This window comes from Papaver somniferum, unplaced genomic scaffold (assembly GCF_003573695.1).
Source record: "Papaver somniferum cultivar HN1 unplaced genomic scaffold, ASM357369v1 unplaced-scaffold_19, whole genome shotgun sequence".
NCBI lineage: Eukaryota > Viridiplantae > Streptophyta > Magnoliopsida > Ranunculales > Papaveraceae > Papaver > Papaver somniferum.
In genome coordinates, this window is record NW_020628818.1 from 13,449,291 (window position 1) to 13,469,091 (window position 19,801).

General features: G+C 37.0%; 3 protein-coding genes across 4 annotated transcripts; all 3 read right to left on the reverse strand.

Moving 5' to 3' along the window:
- Positions 1-1,575: 1,575 nt before the first annotated feature.
- On the reverse strand, positions 1,576-2,313 carry LOC113338551. Its single transcript, XM_026583946.1, has one exon. The coding sequence runs from the start codon at positions 2,311-2,313 to the stop codon at positions 1,576-1,578; it is 738 nt and encodes a 245-aa protein (XP_026439731.1).
- Positions 2,314-3,313: 1,000 nt separating this feature from the next.
- Positions 3,314-8,841, reverse strand: LOC113339089 (E3 ubiquitin-protein ligase ORTHRUS 2-like). 2 transcript variants are annotated; one of them, XM_026584489.1, is made up of 9 exons: positions 8,356-8,841; positions 6,628-7,160; positions 6,350-6,466; positions 6,159-6,258; positions 6,000-6,061; positions 5,793-5,895; positions 4,153-4,279; positions 3,836-4,050; positions 3,314-3,701 (listed from the first exon to the last, which is right to left on the reverse strand). In XM_026584489.1, exons 1-9 carry the CDS (start codon positions 8,839-8,841, stop codon positions 3,504-3,506), a joined length of 1,941 nt encoding a protein of 646 aa, XP_026440274.1. In that variant the 3' UTR covers positions 3,314-3,503. The 2 variants fall into 2 exon arrangements, with proteins under 2 accessions (XP_026440274.1, XP_026440273.1); XM_026584488.1 differs by having other exon boundaries at positions 6,350-6,475.
- A 2,869-nt stretch (positions 8,842-11,710) lies between these two features.
- LOC113338553 (MATH domain and coiled-coil domain-containing protein At3g58210-like) lies at positions 11,711-13,107 on the reverse strand. Its single transcript, XM_026583947.1, has 3 exons — positions 12,980-13,107; positions 12,709-12,860; positions 11,711-12,555 (listed from the first exon to the last, which is right to left on the reverse strand). The coding sequence occupies exons 1-3, from the start codon at positions 13,105-13,107 to the stop codon at positions 11,711-11,713; spliced, it is 1,125 nt and encodes a 374-aa protein (XP_026439732.1).
- Between the last annotated feature and the right edge of the window lie 6,694 nt (positions 13,108-19,801).

Here is a 19,801-nt window from a genome sequence, read left to right on the forward strand (position 1 = left end):
CCGAACCCGCTTGACAGGATATTACCAAAGTAAGTCGTTGATCTATCAAATTTTGGGAGAGAAACAGCTTCTCTAGTTACGGGGTTACAAATATAAGCAGGTCCGCAGCTGAAAGTATTATGACCAAGCAAAGCACTTAGACATAGTAAACCGTTGCATGAACCTATAATACTAGAAATAGAAAATGGAGGGTTAAAGTTGATTTTTGTAATTTGAGTAGATGGTGTCTCAGAATTATTCTCGTCATATTTGATGTAATAAAACTCATCACCAACTGTTCTAGACTTCTAGTCCAGGATATGAAACTTACCTCACCAGAATCAGCATCTTTCAGTCGATTCGAGCGAAGGATGGACGGCTGACAAGATGTCTCCAGCTTTTACATACTCTTTTGCATTCAGGAACTGATTCAGCTGGTATACGAGTAAATATGTCTAACATGATCTCTATTGGGAGCATATTAAAGTACCCCATTGAAATCCATACACAGTAAAAATCTAGGGTTTTTGTTGTGGTCGAAGAAGAAATTGGGGTTTTTGTGTTCTTTCTTTAATGGTTCCCCAACTTCCCAATGGTTCAGCGGAAAAGAAGGACAACTTTATGGCCTGTGTGGTGTTGTGTTTGTTTTAAGGATAGGAGGTCAGAGTCGAGTCGGTCGACTCTGCACAAGCACAATGGTAATTAATTAATTGATCCCCTGGCGGTGCCATACATGTTTCATTAAAGCTTTCATGGTCACTTCTTTCAGGTTGTCTGTTGGTTGTTCATGTTTACAATGACACGAATATTCATATGAAATACGAATCACTGAGTGAACAGCAGTTGATTTCCATATAAGCATCTTTCATATTTGTCTCTCATTGTCATATCTGTACATGCTAATATTTGTTTATGTGCTCGGCGCTGTTTGTGCATCTACCATTCAATACCTGTCTTTCAGAACCTTAAGCCTTGACCTTCCAAAAACAAGATTTTGTATGATTCCCTTTGTCACCTCCCTTCAAGATACACAGAAGCCATTTCTTTTAAGTATCTACCTGGAACTTAATTCGTTGTCAGAGCTCTTATTGGGGTCGTGGTGCAATTGAGATAAATTCTAATATTAAATGTTAGCAATCAGTACCATACCTCGTGTCATATGATATTATGTGCATAAATGAAAGGTCACACACGGTTTGGTATTGAAGATCTGATTTTACGAACATACGGATCTTGACAGTGTCAAGCTCTGTGCATATGGTCCCTTGTTAGCTCCAACAATTAATATCTTCACATGATATAGTAATCAAAGGTCAATGCTTCCTTCATCATACCTGGACCTTAATTAACTTTCCGAGTAATTCGTATGCTGTAATGATGTGAACCTATAATTACCAAAAGTAAATTTGCACAAACACCACAAGAGAAGATAATAGAATGATGTAAATTTGGACAATTGTTTTCGATTAAAGTGATTTCTTGTATTCATATACTTTCTTTTTCTTTTGTATATACAGTATGTACAGTTAAAATTCCATGAAGCATTTCCTGATAAAAGGCGGAAAATACCAATGGGTGGTGAATATATCTACGGATCTATTGGTTGAGAATGTTAAGAAGTGAAACTCGGTTCTTGATCAAACACCGAAAGACAGATTCTAATCCATCTTCAAGTTCTTGAAGGTTCATCTCAAGGGCAGCCAATAGCTTCTGCACTTCTTTTGCTTCAATGACTTTGGATTTCAATGCGACATCGATCTTGGTTACTTCGTTGACAACTTGTTGGGTTGCACTTTTGGTGGTCAACTTTGAGACAAGTGACCTTTGCTTTGGTGCATATAGGAAAGACAAGACATATTCAAAAACTGCCAGAGTAATTGCTTCAACTTCAGTAAGGACATCAGTGACGAGATCATTGTTCTTGTTAGTGTTTTTCTTAAGATCTGAAAGGCATTTTTGAATGACTTTGCAGATTTTTTTTCTTGAGCTCATATATGCGTCAAATTCATTTGAACGCCTTCGAATAGATGATTGAAGATCCTGGGCAGATTGCTTCATCATAGACAAAACATCCTTAATAGTTGCACAAACATCAAGTACCATGACAGATCTGTCCAATACTGCATCTAAGCATTTTCCATCTTCAGTAGAAAGGAAATCCTCAACACATTCGTACAAGTCCTTAAGATCAACCAATTTGTTGGATATGGATGAGGTGAGATACGAGGATCTCAATTTGCATAATTGTGCCTCAACTGCAGAAGCGAGTGGGTTAAATCTGGTGGGCAAACTGATGGAGCGAGCATGGTAAGCAATTTTGTTTGAGGAAGACATGTCGCGTTCTTTAGAAGAAATTGGAGAAAGTTTTGATTAGATATACAAGTTAATGAAGAATTCTATTTGATGATGGTTATTGGTTCTCACCAGGTGCTCCTTTTATAGTCAGGCTCAAAGTAAAGGAATGAGCTGTACTCATGTGGTGGAACGCTATACACGCCACTGTCTTTGCATTGTTCCACCATTATGACAAATACTGTGTCCCCTACCACATGTATAGCTACGTATGTGCATGAATGGATTACTACCTGAAAAGATCTGTGATGATACACATGGTTGATTGTTTACTGCTGTTAGTTAGCTAGTGACTGGTATCTACGTTTTCCAACAGTTGGAATCTAGACAGCCTTGCGTTTACTTATACATGCTCTAGGTTTTAGCTACCAACAAGCATATAAACAGATGGAGTAAGATGATATTTTAACTTACCAACAGTGTGCAGTTAATCATCTCTACTGTGTAGGGAACATGAAGAATCAAATGTCTCCTCTCTATCCCTCTCTTGCTTGCCTGCATTTGGTTGTTACGAGAACTTGAGTTTTCATTGCCAAATTATGTTCCTGACATATAATAATTACTTGTCGTATCTTAACTGACGGACTATATCCAAGTTGCAAGGTATAGTAAAATCAACTGACGGACTATATAATATTACTTGTCATATAATATTAACTGACGGACTACATCCAAGTTGCAAGGTATAGTAAAATCAATTACGCAAAAATGAATTATGCGGATGCAGCTAGTTGGTGGTTGAACTCCTCAGTCCCCTCCTTGGTGTATAGCTTTTGTTCTTCCATAGTAGCAAAAAATAAAATAAAAAATGTAGTGAATCAAAGTTTGATGATTTTATTACTGTAATTGAGTTTGCATGCATGCAATAAAATTCTCAAGACCACAAGATTATACTTATACAAACACATATAGAAATGTACTATGTTTATAACAACATGTTTGTCAAAAAAAATTAAAAAAAAATGAAGTTTTATTTCCTTCCGCTATTTTGTATATCTTCTCTCTATCTGTCAGGAATGTGAATTGTATCTCCATTTTATCTTCCTTTAACGAGTACATCCGGCGAAGTACACTTCCCAATTTTCTTTTTCCAAACCATGTATCAGTACGTAGGTTTGAACTTTACTATCCAATGCGACTCGTTTTCCTCTCCAAGCATTAACCTTCAGTCTTCAAGCGCTTGTTAATCTGCTTAGCTCCCCCCTCAATTTCAGGGGTTTCTTCAGTCGTGTCAGAATTGTCATCTTTAGCAGCTTCGGCGAAGTCTTCCAGTTTATCCGGCCATTCGTCTCACCGTTCAAGTCCTTGTCATTCTCATCCTCAGTCTCACGCTGGAGGTTTTTAATGACTTCCATTAACTCCCTATTTACCTGTCACAACTCATGGTTAGATAATATCCCGCGCTTGATAGAGAAGTTACATGCTAATCTAATTGTCCATGTTAATGATCACAAAAAAATCGGGTTGTGGTCATGTTATGATGTTAAAATAGAAACTTTCGTACCTGAGGATTTTCAAGGAACTCAGATAAGTCTGTTGTACACAGCGGGCACTTCATTATTGTCTTTTGTGCTCGCAGTGTCCTCCCCTGATAAGATCTCTTTCTAACAGAACTTTGACCAACAAAAAACGCCTCTAAACAATGCTTGCAATAGTTGTGAGCACAGGGAGTTGTTAAGGGATCAGACATCACTTGCCGACAAAGTTGACACTTGAATTCTGTTTGATAATTAATCATGAAAGAAGAAGCTTAGAAACATAGTGATAAAGCTAGGATGGTTTTGTCCACAATGCATACCGAGAAAGAGAGAGATATCAAACCTTTAAGAACCTTATCTCTCAGGGACGCATTTCGTGCCCCTTTCCCTTCTTTTCCGGGATTACCTGTCTGCACAGGTGTTTTACTGGAAGGTGGAGGCTTCTTCCATTTCCAGCAACTTTCTTCATCCTGAAAATACAAAGATATTGTACAGTTTTTTTTTTTTTTTTTTTTTTTTTTTTTTTTTTTTTTTTTTTTTTTGTAAATCATACGTGAAAGAATTCGAATAGAATGTACCCGAGTATATACAACACTTGTGCAATTTAACATTTATTAAGAAAATATTGGGAAGTAAGATATTTGACGTTCCATCTCAAAAGAACAACAACACTAGAATAATAAAACCTTAGAGCAGTTCCTGAACAAACTCAAAAATTTGTTGAGTCACGTGGATGGTCAAATGGGTTTCTCCATTATGGTAAAGCAAGGCAAAATGAACAGATTTGGTTTTCGATGGCCCACTAGTATTTCTTTTTAATATAAAATATTTTGTAGGATAAAGATGAAAAATAAAATATAATATTTAGGTGAGATAAAATAGGATAAAGTATGATAAAATAAGATTAAAAAGTAGTAAAATATTCACCGATTGTTAGGTCTGTTCATGGTCGGTTTTGGTTCGGTTTCTAGCGAAACCAAAACCGAAACCAATGCTATTTTGGTTTCTAAAAATCTAAACCAAACCAATCCATTAACCATTGGTTCGGTTTTCAAATGGTTCCAATTGGTTTCGGTTTGTCCCAGTGGTTTTTGGTTAACCAATAATTATGTCAAACCAAAAAAAAACAAAATACACAAATTTACAGATAAAAAAGTCGTAGTTGCCGATAGTATTGATTTACACAAATTTACAGCAAAAAACAATAAAATAAAAAAAAATATCAAGAATAGTTAAAGCTTAGTCTAATTCTAGAGATCAAAAGAAAATATATAATATATCTTAATTTAGTTATTGACAAATAAAAAAGAAGGAAGACGGGAAGAAAAAAGTCGAGTAGCAGCAGCTGTAGTTGGGGGTGGAGAAAGGAGGCGACTGAGAGAAGGAGAAAGAGAAAGAGGGAGTGTATCATAATGATATATTAGATTTAGGGTTTCTATTTATCCTCTAAATCAATGGGTAGAATCTAATACTCGGTAGAAACTAAGTTTAAAAATTAATCGGTTTTCCTATGGCTTTTGGTTCGGTTTTAGAGGTCAAACCAAACCAAAACCAACACTATCGATTTTCCACTTTCTACACCGTAACCAATCCATTAGTAAATGGTTCGGTTTGGTTTCTTCCTAATTGGTCTGGTTTGGTCCGGTTCCAGCGAAAAACCGAAACCATGTTCAGTCTAACCGATTGTACTTGGCGATAAGCCAAGAGTCACGGGCGTCACTGGGAACGTCGTTTATGGCATGGTCGCGCGTTGGTGCTTGCAACGCCCGCGTTTTTGCCAAGAACGCGCGTCCTTCTCTCAGACGTGCGCTGGATGTTACAACTCAATGTTCAAATGAACCGATCCGTTCATTTGAACATTTATTTTCTATGTTTGTTCATTCCATAGTGGGAACAAAATGAACAAACTCTGAGTTTGTTCGTCCCATAGGAATTGCTCTTAAAGAAACTATTGGAAATTAGAGGGGCAGCAATATTACTCACATCATAATCCCAGGAAGGACTATCCGTTCTATCTGTTACATTTGTTGCCCCGTTTAGCTCTTTAATAACAGGTAGGGATCTTGGACGGTCCCCGTGTTCATCGCTACCAACAATGTCGCAGAGAATAAGTTACCAATCAACAAAGAGATATCTGCACATCTTAAGTAGAGAAAGGTAAAACAAATATAATGAAAAAAAATAGAGAACCTCGTCCACGGAGCAGGTTCATTGTCGCATCGAACAAAGAGATATCTGCACATCTTAAATCCCTGAAAATGACAATACTCATTAGATATACACCGGACTAGAAGAAAGAAAGTGCGTGTGCCCAGATTATAAAGTTGACAGACATGAGAAACACCGGACCTGGATTCCAACTTTTCTCCACCATTTTTCAATTCTATATATGCCATCGTATCTCAACCCAGTTTCGGGAGCATATGGGGAGCGTTTCTCCTTATGTGATCTAAAAACCAGTTGTAGTTGTTTCGCTTTCAATAATCTATGTTGAACAATTAAGTTAATTAATGGGACAGGAGATTAAGTATAAACCAAACCTGACAACCCGAACTGGATATCCTTTTCTGCAACTCACACGCAAGGCTTCATTTAATTTCTTAAACTCTTGATCAAAAGATTGGTCCGTGTTTGTGCGTTTGTTACCACTGAGGTTCCTGCCCCCACTGCTTTACCAGGCAAAAAATTTAATCAAATTAACCTAAAAACGAATCCAATTTAACAGTATAATGAAATAGCATATTTGCAAACTGATTAAGACCAATACATAAAGCAAGTATATATGTACAATAAAATGATGATAGTTTAAAAGTTTAACCTTCCTGTGTAGAGGAACCACTCTCCATGGTCTTCATCATCTGCATATCCTCCAGATAAAACAATGGATTGCGAACCATGCTTGGACTGTCCAGCAATACCAGCAACATGAGGAAAATGAGCTCCCCATTGCCTGCATTCAAATCTATCCCCCCAGGATTCTCCTACTAGGACTCCCTGATTCCTCTCAGGGTCGTTTTCAGCCAGTATAGGTCCAAAATGGTCATTTGGGACCGTGACAAAGATCTTTCCACTGCACGCATTGGCCTTACCGGATCTTTTCGCTCGCTCCGTTATATACGCTTTGTCTGGTTTATTTTGATTATTAACAGATTCATAGACTGTCTCGGCATTTTTTCTTAAACCCTTTTTTTGAGCTACCTTTGTCGTACGTATTGCAACGACAAGAGCCGAGTTAATCCTCGGGTTATTTATCATACTCTGAGGTAGTGGACGGCAACGATTGGGACAAATTTTATTTCCTTGTGCCCACTTTTCAAAGCATTTTAAACAAAAATTATGACCACACGGAGTCTGCAGCAAGTAACAACATACAAAGTGAGTCTCCACGACAACCCGAGCTCTCCGCAAAAAAATAGCTCTCTAAATAATCAAAAAAACAAGACGCAAATAAATACCAGAATTTTATTTAATTTCCTCTAACTTGATTTTCTTCTCTCAAACGCGTATCCCTCCCTTGAGTTTAAGCAAGTCAAGTTTAAAGGGAATGAAAGAACCATCGTATTTTTAGTACATTTTTCGTTCTTCTACTTTAGACGTTCTAGCCCTTAAATGTGTTTTTTCTCCTTAAATGCTTATGCCACCTTCTAAAAAACTGTGAATGGATTATGGATCTATATGGAACCCTAATTTGGTTTTGTGGGAAAGTAAAGACTAAGATCTTCCGACCAAGCCACTTGCTGGACCATATGAACCAGACTCATTAATGATCCTGTCCGATCCTTTTTTTTTTTTTTTTTTGAAGCATCGATGCCCAATCTTCTTCAATGGTGCTAACAATTTTTTTAATTAAATCCAGAAAGTTTTTTAGATTTTTTTTCTTTTTGAAGCAAGAAATTTTATCGATGGTTTCGTTTATTAGTTATCAGCTAACTAGATCTTAAAATGATGTAGCATATGGTTTTATTCAACATTCTTTCGTTAAATAACTATGAACAAAAATCTCATCAAAATGAATTAATAGACTGGTTAAAATTTATTATCACTATATACTACTCCCTCTGTTCTTTTTTAGTAGGCCAGTTTCTATAAATTAAAGTTTCAAAAAAATAGGCTAGTTTCCTAATTGGGAAAGTCAAATGTTATTTTAATTTTTTGGGACCACTTTTCTTTTAACTTCTTTTGATGACAAGTGTCATGTGGACCACTTCACTTTACTTCTTTTGCTGACAAGTGTCATGGGGACCATCGATAAAATTTCTTCACTTTATTTCTTCACTTTACTTCTTTTGCTGACAAGTGTCATGGGAACCATTTCACTTCACTTCTTTTATTGACAAGTGTCATGAAGACCACTTTCAATGATTAATTCTCTTAATTTCATTAAATTTCTCTAAAACCAAAACTGGCCTATTAAAAAGAAACCGAGGGAGTAATCAATTAAAAAACTAATTAAAATGAATATATATAAGTAATATAACCAGATTGCATATAGGTTCAAAATGTAGACCAATAAAAAAGTAGTCTCCGAAAATGAAAAGATACTCACAGTAACAGGTCTTTCGGGTAACTCCCGGCAGACTAGACAGATAAGGTTGTCCCCGAGAATATCCATCACATCATTTCCGCCGGTTGTTTTCTTCTTTTTCTTGTCATCATCGTCGGAAGTTTTCCCGGTCATAAGTTCTTGTCGTTTCTTCGCTTTCTGTTGATCGTTCAGCGTTGAATCTGCTTCGATGGCACGCATTAACCTTATGAGATCGTTCTTATTATGCGAAGAAGACTCTCCGATAGATGATGATAATAGAATATCATTCGAAACAACAGCACCATCATTATTGTCGTCATTTAGACAACAACAATCTGGGCAAACCCATTCGAGAGTTAATACTAGTGATTCTATGGGTTTGGAAAGGCAACTTGCATGCCATGAACTGCCACAGGTTTTACAGCATATGGTTTCAGTCCCCGATACTACTTTTGTCTTGCAACTCATACAAACTCCTTCTCCATCACATGGTAGTTGTTGAGCCATGGAAATGGTTATATGCGCACAGTGTAAGCAGAGAAAATGATAGAATTGTAGAGAAACAAAGAAACAAAACCAGTACTAGTGATAGAGATAGAGATAGAGATGGAACTTTCGATTTCACCAATGAAGAGGGCTTTTATAGAGATGAGAAGGCTGAACGTATACTAGGGTTTGAAAGATATTATCTAGGAAGGGGTTTAAATTTTGCCTCTATTTTGTCATCATTAAAGAAAAAGTTACCTATGGAAATTCTGATGTGGAGGATTTTGTTTGATTTGGTTGTGAGATAATGTCTTTATTTACTGTTTATTTGGCATTATAATATTGTATATTCCAATACTACCCATAAAGAACTTGGCTGCACATTTGAGATTTTAAGGCCAAGCACGTACTATCCCTTTACCCCTACCCAATCCCTCAGATGTAGGGAAAGGATATGGCTCAAAATCAGCCTACCTATGGTCTGTTTTCATTTCTTCCCTACACCGAACAGAAATTAAAGTGTCAAAACGAAAACTTAGTTTTCATTTTTTTTTTCTTCACAAATTTAAATAAATATTTATTGTGGTAAAAAAAGTTTGAAGAGAAAAAAATTGAGATACCACTGAAAATAAAGAGTATTAGTAGAAATAAAAGAGTCAAAAGTGAAAACCAAATAACAAAAATAAAAATTCTCAAATGGATACCGAGTTTCTGTGTCATTTTTCCTATGCTACAAGGTGGATCAGATATGATCCACTTTGAACAGTAAGGAAGGGATATCCCTACACAAACAGGAATATTAGATACCATAGTAGTTGCCAAATTAGATTTTTTCATGACATATAAGGGATAGGGAAGGAAAATAGGGCATCATAATGCTTGGCCTAACCAACACGTAAGATCGTAATTGAGAAATTTTCTTTTATAAGACAATTTTAATGATACTTTGTTTATATTTTGGATGTTATTGAAATATCGAGTGTGATATTAGTTTTGAAATACCTATCATAAATAAATTACATTTCAACAAATACTTGATTCGAGATTTTACATTGCAGATTTCTACTCGTTGCGAAGAGGATTTTTTATAATTATTAGTCTTGAATATTGACCTTAAAGATTGTAGTTATTTATTCGATAATGATTCATGACAAAATTTGAATTTCTGGTCAAATTTTTCATCGGTTGATCCGAATTTTAGTTATTAACCGAAGAGATTAACGACAAAATAATATCCTGACATACATAACGATTAAAAGATCTGATGGTTAAATTTTTCGTCGGTTAATCCAAACTTTAGTTATTAATGTTTAACGACAAAATAATATCCCGACATGCAGAATGATCAGAAGATATAATACAACTCAAATTTTATTGTCCACTCATTTGATCCAGTACAATGTAAATACATGTCTGTACAGTATAATCAGAGTCTCGATTTTGTACAATTACAACACAACAAATATATATTATGAGGCTTTAGCATCTGAAAATGATGTGAATATATGAAATAAAAATCTGAGGTGTTATTGCTAACTCTAAAACACCACATATATCTCAACAACGTCTAAACCTCACATTTCTCAAATGGTGAATCTTTTTAGGCTTTCACCCAACGGTGGGTCCGAACAACCGTGAATCGGTATCCTTGCGGCACTTAATATTGAGTGTTGAGTAGAGCTTTGAGTGGAGAAATGAATATCATTTCGAATGAAAATACTAACTTTTAAATTTTTAAAATGAGAACATTATATAACAAACTCCACAATCAGAAAATACTACCTTCCTCCCACTATTAAAGGACAAGGGAAATTTAGTCACTGACAATTATATCACGGAGGTGGGGGTTATGATTGGAGAAAGTTTTGATTTCTAAATTCTAATAAGGCCTCTTAATTTCCCCTTAATTATACTTCCGCTTTGGTCACAGAATTACTGGTCCCAACATCTACTATTACTTTTCACTAATACCTGATTGCAATTAGTTAATAAAAATTAACACTTAAAGATTACACTTCCAAATTCAAATAGCCTGCATTTAATAACCAAATTCAAATATCTTCCTCTCTATTAACTTTTTAATTAGAGTGGGTGAATTCTGAAATAATTCCAAATACTGAAATTTCAATGAACATGCATGAATCCCTTTTGTTTCCTAAAAATGGCCATTAACTCACAATGGGTCGGTCTCACTAGATGTTATCCCTCTCCGCTCTCAAGTGCTGTTGTGAAACCTTGACAATCTTTTAGTCTTCTTCACACACTTGCAAGTATAAATATTATTATTATTTTATTTTATTTTCATCTGTGATACACTAACATTATTTTCAGTGTCTGAAAAACAAGTGGACATCAGTGGTTACACCGTTACGAAATAAGACGAAAGTCGTTTTCTTTCGCTTAGGGTTGATTTGTAAAACCATTGGTGATTGGACGATGAAACTAACCCCTTATCATATACTATTTCTACGAAAATGACCGACCCTGCCAATAGGGAAAAAAAAGTCCCTTGAACCAAAATTATCTCACAAGAAAGCATCTCACAATTTCACTTACAATTACACCCAGTCACGCGGTGGTTATATCTTATCGGATTCGGGAACCGACCTGTCACCTGCTTTGAATCGGTGAATAGCGCCTTTAACTTCATTTTCAGTTGGACAATGAACTCTTTCCATGTGTTGGAACTGACTTCAACCGTGCTACCAGGAGCATTAAAATTCTGGGGCATGTACTCTATAGACTATAGATGCTTAGCAGAGGTTCTCTTCAAAATGTCATGTGTAAACTAAAGAAACAAACTAAAAACTAGCCATAAAATTCCAAAACCCAACAAAGCTCGAATATTCTCAGAATGGTCTTAAACAAAAAAACTTAACAATGCGAAAGTCTACAGAATTCCATCAAAAAGAAAATCTTCACCCATTTGGAAGTACATTTCGGTATCTGACTCCAAGAGTAAGCCAGATACTTTTCCTCGCAGTTCATCTTTTGCAGCACTCAGCTGCATTTCTGCTGTCTTTAACACAGCCTCAATTGCCTTCACCTTTGACCTCGCATATAGGAATGTCTGACCTTGCTTTTGCAGTTCAGACTTGAATTTTTGCATCCCACCAAGTGCCTTTTTCACACACTCTAATTGTTTGCGGAGCCAATTGACATTGAATTCAAGTTTCTCTGCCATCTTTATCTTCTCTTCCCACAAATTGATCATTTCAGATGACAAGTCTACAAATCGGCATTGATGCATATCCATAACCGAGTTCATAATATTTTGAACAGCCATTACAAGGACTGAATATGACGAGGCTGGGATAACCTTTGTTGAAGGAATATGACCATATTTCAGCCATATTTTCTTATATAAAGCAGCATTTTTATTCTGGACACTAAAGCCTCCGATTTCTTCATATAACTCACCTCCAAGTTCATTACCTTCACAGTTACTTCGCTCACCCTCAAACGGTTGTCCTGCACTAGGATGCTCACCGAATTGCAAACTACTTTCAACATTTGGTTTAGTTTTCTTTTCAAGATCCACCTCTGGAACCTTACTAATTGGATTCTCAGTCTCGTTATCATCTGTTGCTTTTGCCGTGACCTTACAAGTAACCTCAACTCTTACCTCACAAGCATCGTTCACAAGATATCCTGCACTGGAGTCGTACAGCTTACTAAGAGGCAGCACTTTTGAAGAACCAAATCCGAGGGTGGTTGTGAATTGATATTCTACTTCTGCAGAACAAAATCAAAATCCACATACACAAAAATGTTTCAAAATTTCCTAATGCTGTTAAACTTGGTTTCTTTTAGATGTACATTACAATCTCTTATGTATCAAAGTTTTAAAATTCCATTTCATTGTTAAAAAGAAAAACAACTATTTACCAAGTTTTCTAGTGTCAGTGGGATTGGTTTGATTGGTAACGGCAAGACTGAACTCCGCATGGATTGGAAAATCTCTCAAGTCCACAGGGACAAGGAATAATGACAAGTGATCATACACATTCTTGCATCCCTTTGGATAAATCAGTAATTTCCTAGTGAAAAATTATCGCAACTGATTGTGAGGATTAGTCAAGAACAGAAATATGTACAGTAAGCAAATTGTTGTGAAATACAAGGTATATATGGAAGTGTAAGTAGTCGAACATAATACCATTTAGCACCGCCAGCATTGAAAATATCAGAGTAGTATGATACTTTGTTGCACAGCGAAGAAAAGTTTTCAATCTTCCAAATATATTTACATGTAGAAGGAAGTTCAACCAACTGACCCATTGCCATTGATTACCACTATCCCTTTAAGAAGCTATCTAGCAAGTCATAACAAACAACATAAAATGATAAAAAACTGATCAACATAGTTACAAAAAGAAATTTTACACGTCTAATCTATGTACTAGCTAGAAATTAGAAAGACGTCAATCTACTCAAACTGCAAGTACGATCTTTGAGATTTGGGGGGCGGTACTTAGCAACTGGGTCCTCAGACATACAAATTTTTGTGGCCATTGGTACTAAACGCGGTACATTGTGTGCACAATTCCTACTGCAAACAACAGCCAACTGTTTCAGCCACTTTGGTGTTAGAGTAAATACTGCCAGCGGAAACGCATGGACTACGTGTCAGATTATTAATACATCTCACCAAATAACGCCTTACTGATCAATCTGAATGATAAGATGCTCTAAGATTACTGAAACTCCCCTCCATATATAGAGTCAAAACTGAGCTAAAATTTTAATTTCACATTGAAACAAAAAAAGACAATAAACCTAATGCTGTATCCCAAAGATACGGCCAAATTGAGCTAGAAAGCTTACACGGCCATACTCATATCCATTCACTTATCTCAGGAATGATCTTATCAAAATTATTGCCTACACATGCAAGAGATAACCTAGTGTACAAAGTGAACAACTGATGAGTCCTAAAAGGTGCATATTTCTATATATTTTTTTTGGCATTTAACTCATTTTTTGTGCATTAATTCTACATTTTATCCCATATTCTGTATTTTCTTTGTTTTCAAGAATAAATATTTTTATTAACTAATTTTGCATTTTTAGGTAATAAATAAAGTTTGGATGAATAACGGAGCGGAAAAGAGCAGAAAAGCGGTGAAAAGCCGGGAGGAATTACACAAGGAAGCCGCGAAGAATGTTGTGTGCAAGACCAAAAGGCTATAACTGGGCTTGAAGAGGAAGAATTGTCCTTAAAGAAGATATGGGCTTGGCATACCCAAGGCCCAAAACCCTCACCCAAATCCATTTCATATATCCATACCCGTTTCCCTTTCTAGCCGTCAGATTGGATCATCACATCATCCTACGGTCGGCTCATCATCGTGCATCAAACTCTGAAGTTCCTGTCAAACATCGTAGTACCTAACCCCATCTGGAACCGTTAGCTTCGTTGTATCTCGCAATCCAACGGTCGCTACAAGTTGTTTCCCTTCTTGTCGTTCGATTCGTTTCATATGTGGTCATCCAACGCTCTCGTCTTGCTGTACATCAAGATTGCTGATCCCGCCCAACACCGGAGCACACCCAACACATATAACCCAAAAACCTAACCCTAAATCGCTCATTCTCTTCTCCCCTTCTCTTTATTCTCTTCTCCCGCCTCTGCAGACACCATGTCTGCCGTACCACCACCTTCTCCACCATGTCCGCCACCACCTACTCTGCCACAACCAAACCACCAACTCCACCTGCTCGAACATCATCACCCCCTCTTTCTAGCCCCCTATTTGATTGATATTTCTTCTCACCTTTCTCTGAAACCCTAGAAGAAAAATCATTCGATTAGGCGAGTCTAGAGTAGCAATTGACACATGGGAATGGAGCAAAGGACCAAGGGGAAGAATGGGTCGAAGACAAACTCGTCAAATCACATCAATATGGGTAAGAATTACCAAACCCTAAATTTTCTGATTTGGGGGAATTTATTAAAGAACCCTAATGTTCTGTTAGGGAGAGCATTAGAGAAGATATGGGTCTGTTTTGTACTGTCAAATTAGGTAGAAATAATTTACCTAATTTCTGTTTGAATTGGGGATATTTTTGGGGAAGAACCCTAATTTTGTAATTTGGGGGAAAACCCAAATTGGGTCTGTGGGTATAAATTGAGACTGTGGGTATGTTTTAATGGGCATGCCTGGACTAGCCAGAGCACCACCAAGAGGCCTGGAATAGCCAGGACCTCAACTGTTAATTTTGTTTTCAATATCAGTTCATTTTAAATTTCAGTTGTTCAATTCATCATGTTCTAGTTTAATTGCTAAGGGGGAGATGAAATCATGATGCTTCTGCTAATTCAATCCAAGCTAGATATTGTGCTTGTTATGCTGAAATGTTTAGGATAGTCGTAATCAAAGAACATCCTTTAGGTTGTTAAAACACCTAAGTGGCTTCTCTGCGGGTAGTTGCAGTGTGAGAGCCCCAACTATCACAAGGTTTAGAATTATCTTAGTGCCTTTAGCCTCCTTTCTAACCCAACCCTTTGATGAGCAGCAGGCATAGAACCTCCACTGCCATCTAGTTAGTCAGTTGAGCCAAGAAGCTCACTGATAACTATACAAGGGACAAGAGCAGTATTGAACTGAGATTTCCTTAGCGTAGGTAAAATGGTGGATTCGAAGCCTTAGTACCCTGTTGCATTGCTTTACTTTCTGTCACTATTTCAGTCACATACCAAAACAGCTCAGTTGTGTTTCAACACAACACAAAATTCATTCCCACTGTCACTAGAAAAGTAGAAACAATACTAGCTCCCTCCATGTCCCTGTGGACAAACACTTTCTTCCCATCACTAGCTACAACTGACCCTGTGCACTTGCAGGTCAATTTGTAGGTTGTTTATAAAACCCACCAAGTTTTTGGCGCCGCTGCCGGGGACTCGGTTAGCGGCGCTGTTGTTTTTTTTTTCTACATTTGTTTGCTGTTCTCTGCATTTGTTTGCTGGTGCAGGTCTTGTTGCTGGCTAGCCTTTGCTAGCTAACTGTTGCCTGTTGCTGCTAGACCTTTCTTAACCTTGCTGCTGAGCTTGCCAAGCTGCTGGGTTGTAAGAACTTGACCCTTGTTGCTGCTGCCCTGCCTGCAAGCCCTGAACTGAACCACCTGCTGCTGCTGGTGCTCTTGTGCTGTTGTGGTGCTCCTGCTGGTGCCAGGCCAAGAATCCTGTGAGATGCTGCACCTGTTGCTGTGCTGCTAAGGCTGAAACTTGCTGAACCAAAGCTGCAGCCTGAAACCCAAAGCCTGCTGCTGGCCTGTTGTTGTTTGAACCTGAACTGGTGCTCCTGCTGCCATTGAAGCTGTTGCAGCTGGTGTAAGATAAAGCCCAACTGGGATGTAAGCTGCAGAAGGTGAAGAAGTTGAACCAAAGCCCAACTAGGCCTCAGAAAAGCCAAAGCTTAGGATGATCCAAAGCCCAACTGGGCTTTTGCAACCAAACTGAGCAGCTGGGCTGTGCTTAAGCAAGTAAGCCTAAACCCATTAAGAGAACCCAACCTGTGGGCTTCCATTTTTAATTTGTGGGCTTGTAATAATTTTTTCCATTTTTCTGTTGGGTTTGTAATTAATTTCTTGTGGGCTTGTTTGTTTAATTGCTTGTGGGATTTTGGTGTTACATTGATTTGGGCCTGTAGTTTTAAATTAGAAAAACTGAACTTTTAAAAGCCCAACTGGGCCGCAGACCAAACAAGCAACAATTGGGCTATCTCAAAAGCTACATTGGGCTTCAGTTTGCATACACATTGTCGGCTTGTTCACCTTCCCTTGGCAAAGCAATTTCTCCCACCAATGTGGGCTTGCTCCCAATACTAAAACCAAAATTTTTGCTCCCAATTAAAAAAACCAAATTTTTCCCAAAAATCCAAACCCATTAAAAACCAAATTTTGGGCTTTGTAACATAGTTACTTAGCTTTTGAGCCCAATCATGTCTAGATCTTGGTCTACAGTTGGGGAATACAACAAATCCCTTAGAGAACTTGCGTATGGACATACTTCACGTCATGAGCCTCCCATAGACCATGATGCCAATAGTTATAGGAATTATTATGGACATTTTCAAAGTCCCGAGCTTCAATACATGAACCCTACTGACTATTCGCACATGCATCGTTCCCCACAACGTGAAAATGAACATTTTGCTAATGCCTCACTCACACAATCATCTCTTGTGGATCAATTAGAAGCTCGAATCGCAGCTTTAGAAATGCAATCACATGAGGAATCTGTCACATCTAATTTTCTTAGGCAACCTGAAATCTATGCATGTCCCGCATGTGGTAGTTTAGACCACCCTGTTGAGAATTGTCATATTTTGCATAATTTTAGGCAATCTAGAGAAACTCCAAGGTATGAAATGCCCATAAATTGTGAGAATGGTAGTCATTGGGACCATAATCAAACCTTTCAGGGTTGCGATCAATCTTTTATAAACCCTAATGACCATGCACACATGTACCATTCACCACAATTTGAACATGAAGAATTTTGTACTCCCATGAATTTAGACTCCATCACAGAAGCTTTCAGACTCAGTGAGCAAAACTTTGATAGATCTACATCACGAATTCAAGCATGTTTAGATCAGATTTTGCTTCACCTACAAAAGGAGGAAATTCATGAGGAAATGTATGTTGTCCCTAATGAAGTGTCTAGTACCATTCTTGTAAATGATGTTGAATATGAACCTAATTTAGAGGAACATGAATCGACTAATGACACCACCACTGTTAATGAGGACCAATATGCATGCTACCATGATGATGATTATGATGATTATGATGATATGTTAGAAGAACATGAAAATATTGTGGAACCTGTTGGTTCAAAAACATATGGCTTCTCTCCCTCGACCTTCATGAATGTTGTTTTTTCTAATACTCATTGTAATTCATATGATTTTGATATTGACATGGGATTCGTACAATTATTCTGTGAAGATGAGCATGACATAGGAATAGTTGAATCTTCTGTACACACTAATGTTATTATGCATGAAAATATATTTGATGTGTCTGATTCTCTACCTAGGTCACATTGTGATATTTCTCCTGATTTGCCGATGCATGAGAATAAATTTGTTGATGATGTTGATGACTCTGATTGTGGACTTGATAATTTGTTTGATGATTGTGAGCATGTTGTGACACGTGTAGAAGACTTAGGAGATGTTGATGTGATTAATAATGATGTGCCTATCTTCCTACATAAGTCACAATCTTATGGCCTTCCACCCAACCTAGATTTGGTTTGTACCCATATTGTCAAACCGATTTTTCTGAGAGTCCCTAATCTAGGTTTGGAACCGTGTGCTTCCCAAGTCCTCTTGGACTATTTTGCTTCTAAGTATAATACATTTGAGGAACCACAGTTGGAATTAGCATGTTTGCCCGTCCCTAGCACAGTTCACTTTGAGTTAGACCTTGTACATGATGAACCCCCAAAACTGCGAGATTTTGTTTCCAAAATTTTATCCTGTTGAAAAATCCAGGTTTGGGGGTAGCTCATTTTGTTTTCACAGTTTCACTTGCGTTTATTTCCTGTTATATTTGTGTGAAGCTGTTGAAACCTCTACACTTTGTCTTTTGGGTTGATCCTCAACTCTTTAGATTGTTAGTGTATGGTGAATTTTTTGTATATAATCCAGTAGATAAAATTTCTTAAAACCCTTTTGTTCCTTTTGTATATATTTTGCTAATCCAATATGATCTCGGCTGACATATGTTGGATTCTTGCCTTGAATAACGGAGTTCTAATATTGCTTTCGCCGAAATCGGGTATTCTCTTTCCTTTTTCTCTACTCAACATGATCCTCTTCATATGTTGTATTATAATTTTGTTCATATTTTGAAACATTGAGGACAATGTTTAGTTTAGGTTTGGGGGTGAAAAGTAGATACTTTGATAATATGCCATAAATGAAAAAAAAAAAAAAAAAAAAAAAAAAAAAAAAAAAGCAGAACTCCTTCTTTTTGAAAAAATTTAAAAATTCCAAAAAAAATTAAAAATTAAAAAAATCATAAAAATGGAGCTCATTTACCTTGAAATTTTGACTCTTGTGCAAATATGTATTTTTATTAGGAGTCTTAGTCTAGATATTTAGGCACCCTGATTCTAGCACAATTCACATAGTGATAAGAAACTTGCACGCGCACGATCTACCAATACATGTATAGCCTCATCCTTGAGGTGTTCTATCGGAAGTTTTAGTTGCCAATCACTTTAGAATACTGAACGAAACTTGACTAGCTTGTTCTTTGGTTGGTTGGGATAGAAGGTGGAGATTACATTAAGAAAGACAACCATCGAATTTAACTGGGTGCATCAAAAAGGGCTACCTCTTGCTAAGTGTCATGTAATTTTTATTCCTTTCTCTCTATGTATCAAAAGAGTTACCATGTTGTAAATTCTATTCACAAAAAAAAAAATCAAAAAAAAAAAATCAAAAAAAAAAAAAAGAAAAAAAAAGAATCAAGTATTTATCAATTCCATCTCTCTTGGTCCAAAAAAAGAGAGTAGTCAATGTAAATAAGAGTCATGTAAAGAGTCATCTTTTGTGTTTTTGTGTTATAAGCAAGGAAGGGTGTATGCCATTGATGTACAACGCGAGTAATTGTGAAATACCTCCAACTCATTCACAATTCTCGTAAAGTCCGGACAGCTAGCTAGATTTCGACCTCGGTTCTTAGCCTGAGAAACTATCTCTTGGTGATTAGTAGTCATAACATCCGATCTTTCTTTACACATGTGTAGATACACTTTACACTCTTATCACATGTCTTTATTTGTTATCAGTGCTAGGATTGTGCCTTTGATAGCTAGATTGACATCTCCATTTTGCTGTGAGCTTAAACTGTCTTGCACATGTCACATTTGATGGAATCTGAGCTTATATTTTGTCCTAGAACTTTGTAGGCACGTTCTAAGCAAACCTTCACGAGACTTCACTCGTCCACTAGGGACACT

What these genes read in the sequence shown, in the direction of transcription:
- LOC113338553 (XM_026583947.1), bottom strand. Translation starts at nt 13,107, where the DNA reads ATGGCAATGGGTCAGTTGGTTGAACTTCCTTCTACATGTAAATATATT. An exon ending in AATGCTGGCGGTGCTAAATG is followed by an intron (nt 12,861 to 12,979) that starts GTATTATGTTCG and finishes ATTTTTCACTAG; the next exon opens with GAAATTACTGATTTATCCAA. An exon ending in CACTGACACTAGAAAACTTG is followed by an intron (nt 12,556 to 12,708) that starts GTAAATAGTTGT and finishes TTTGTTCTGCAG; the next exon opens with AAGTAGAATATCAATTCACA.
- LOC113338551 (XM_026583946.1), bottom strand. Translation starts at nt 2,313, where the DNA reads ATGTCTTCCTCAAACAAAATTGCTTACCATGCTCGCTCCATCAGTTTG.
- LOC113339089 (XM_026584488.1), bottom strand. Translation starts at nt 8,841, where the DNA reads ATGGCTCAACAACTACCATGTGATGGAGAAGGAGTTTGTATGAGTTGC. An exon ending in GAACCTGCTCCGTGGACGAG is followed by an intron (nt 5,896 to 5,999) that starts GTTCTCTATTTT and finishes CATTGTTGGTAG; the next exon opens with CGATGAACACGGGGACCGTC. An exon ending in AGTTCCTTGAAAATCCTCAG is followed by an intron (nt 3,702 to 3,835) that starts GTACGAAAGTTT and finishes GAGTTGTGACAG; the next exon opens with GTAAATAGGGAGTTAATGGA.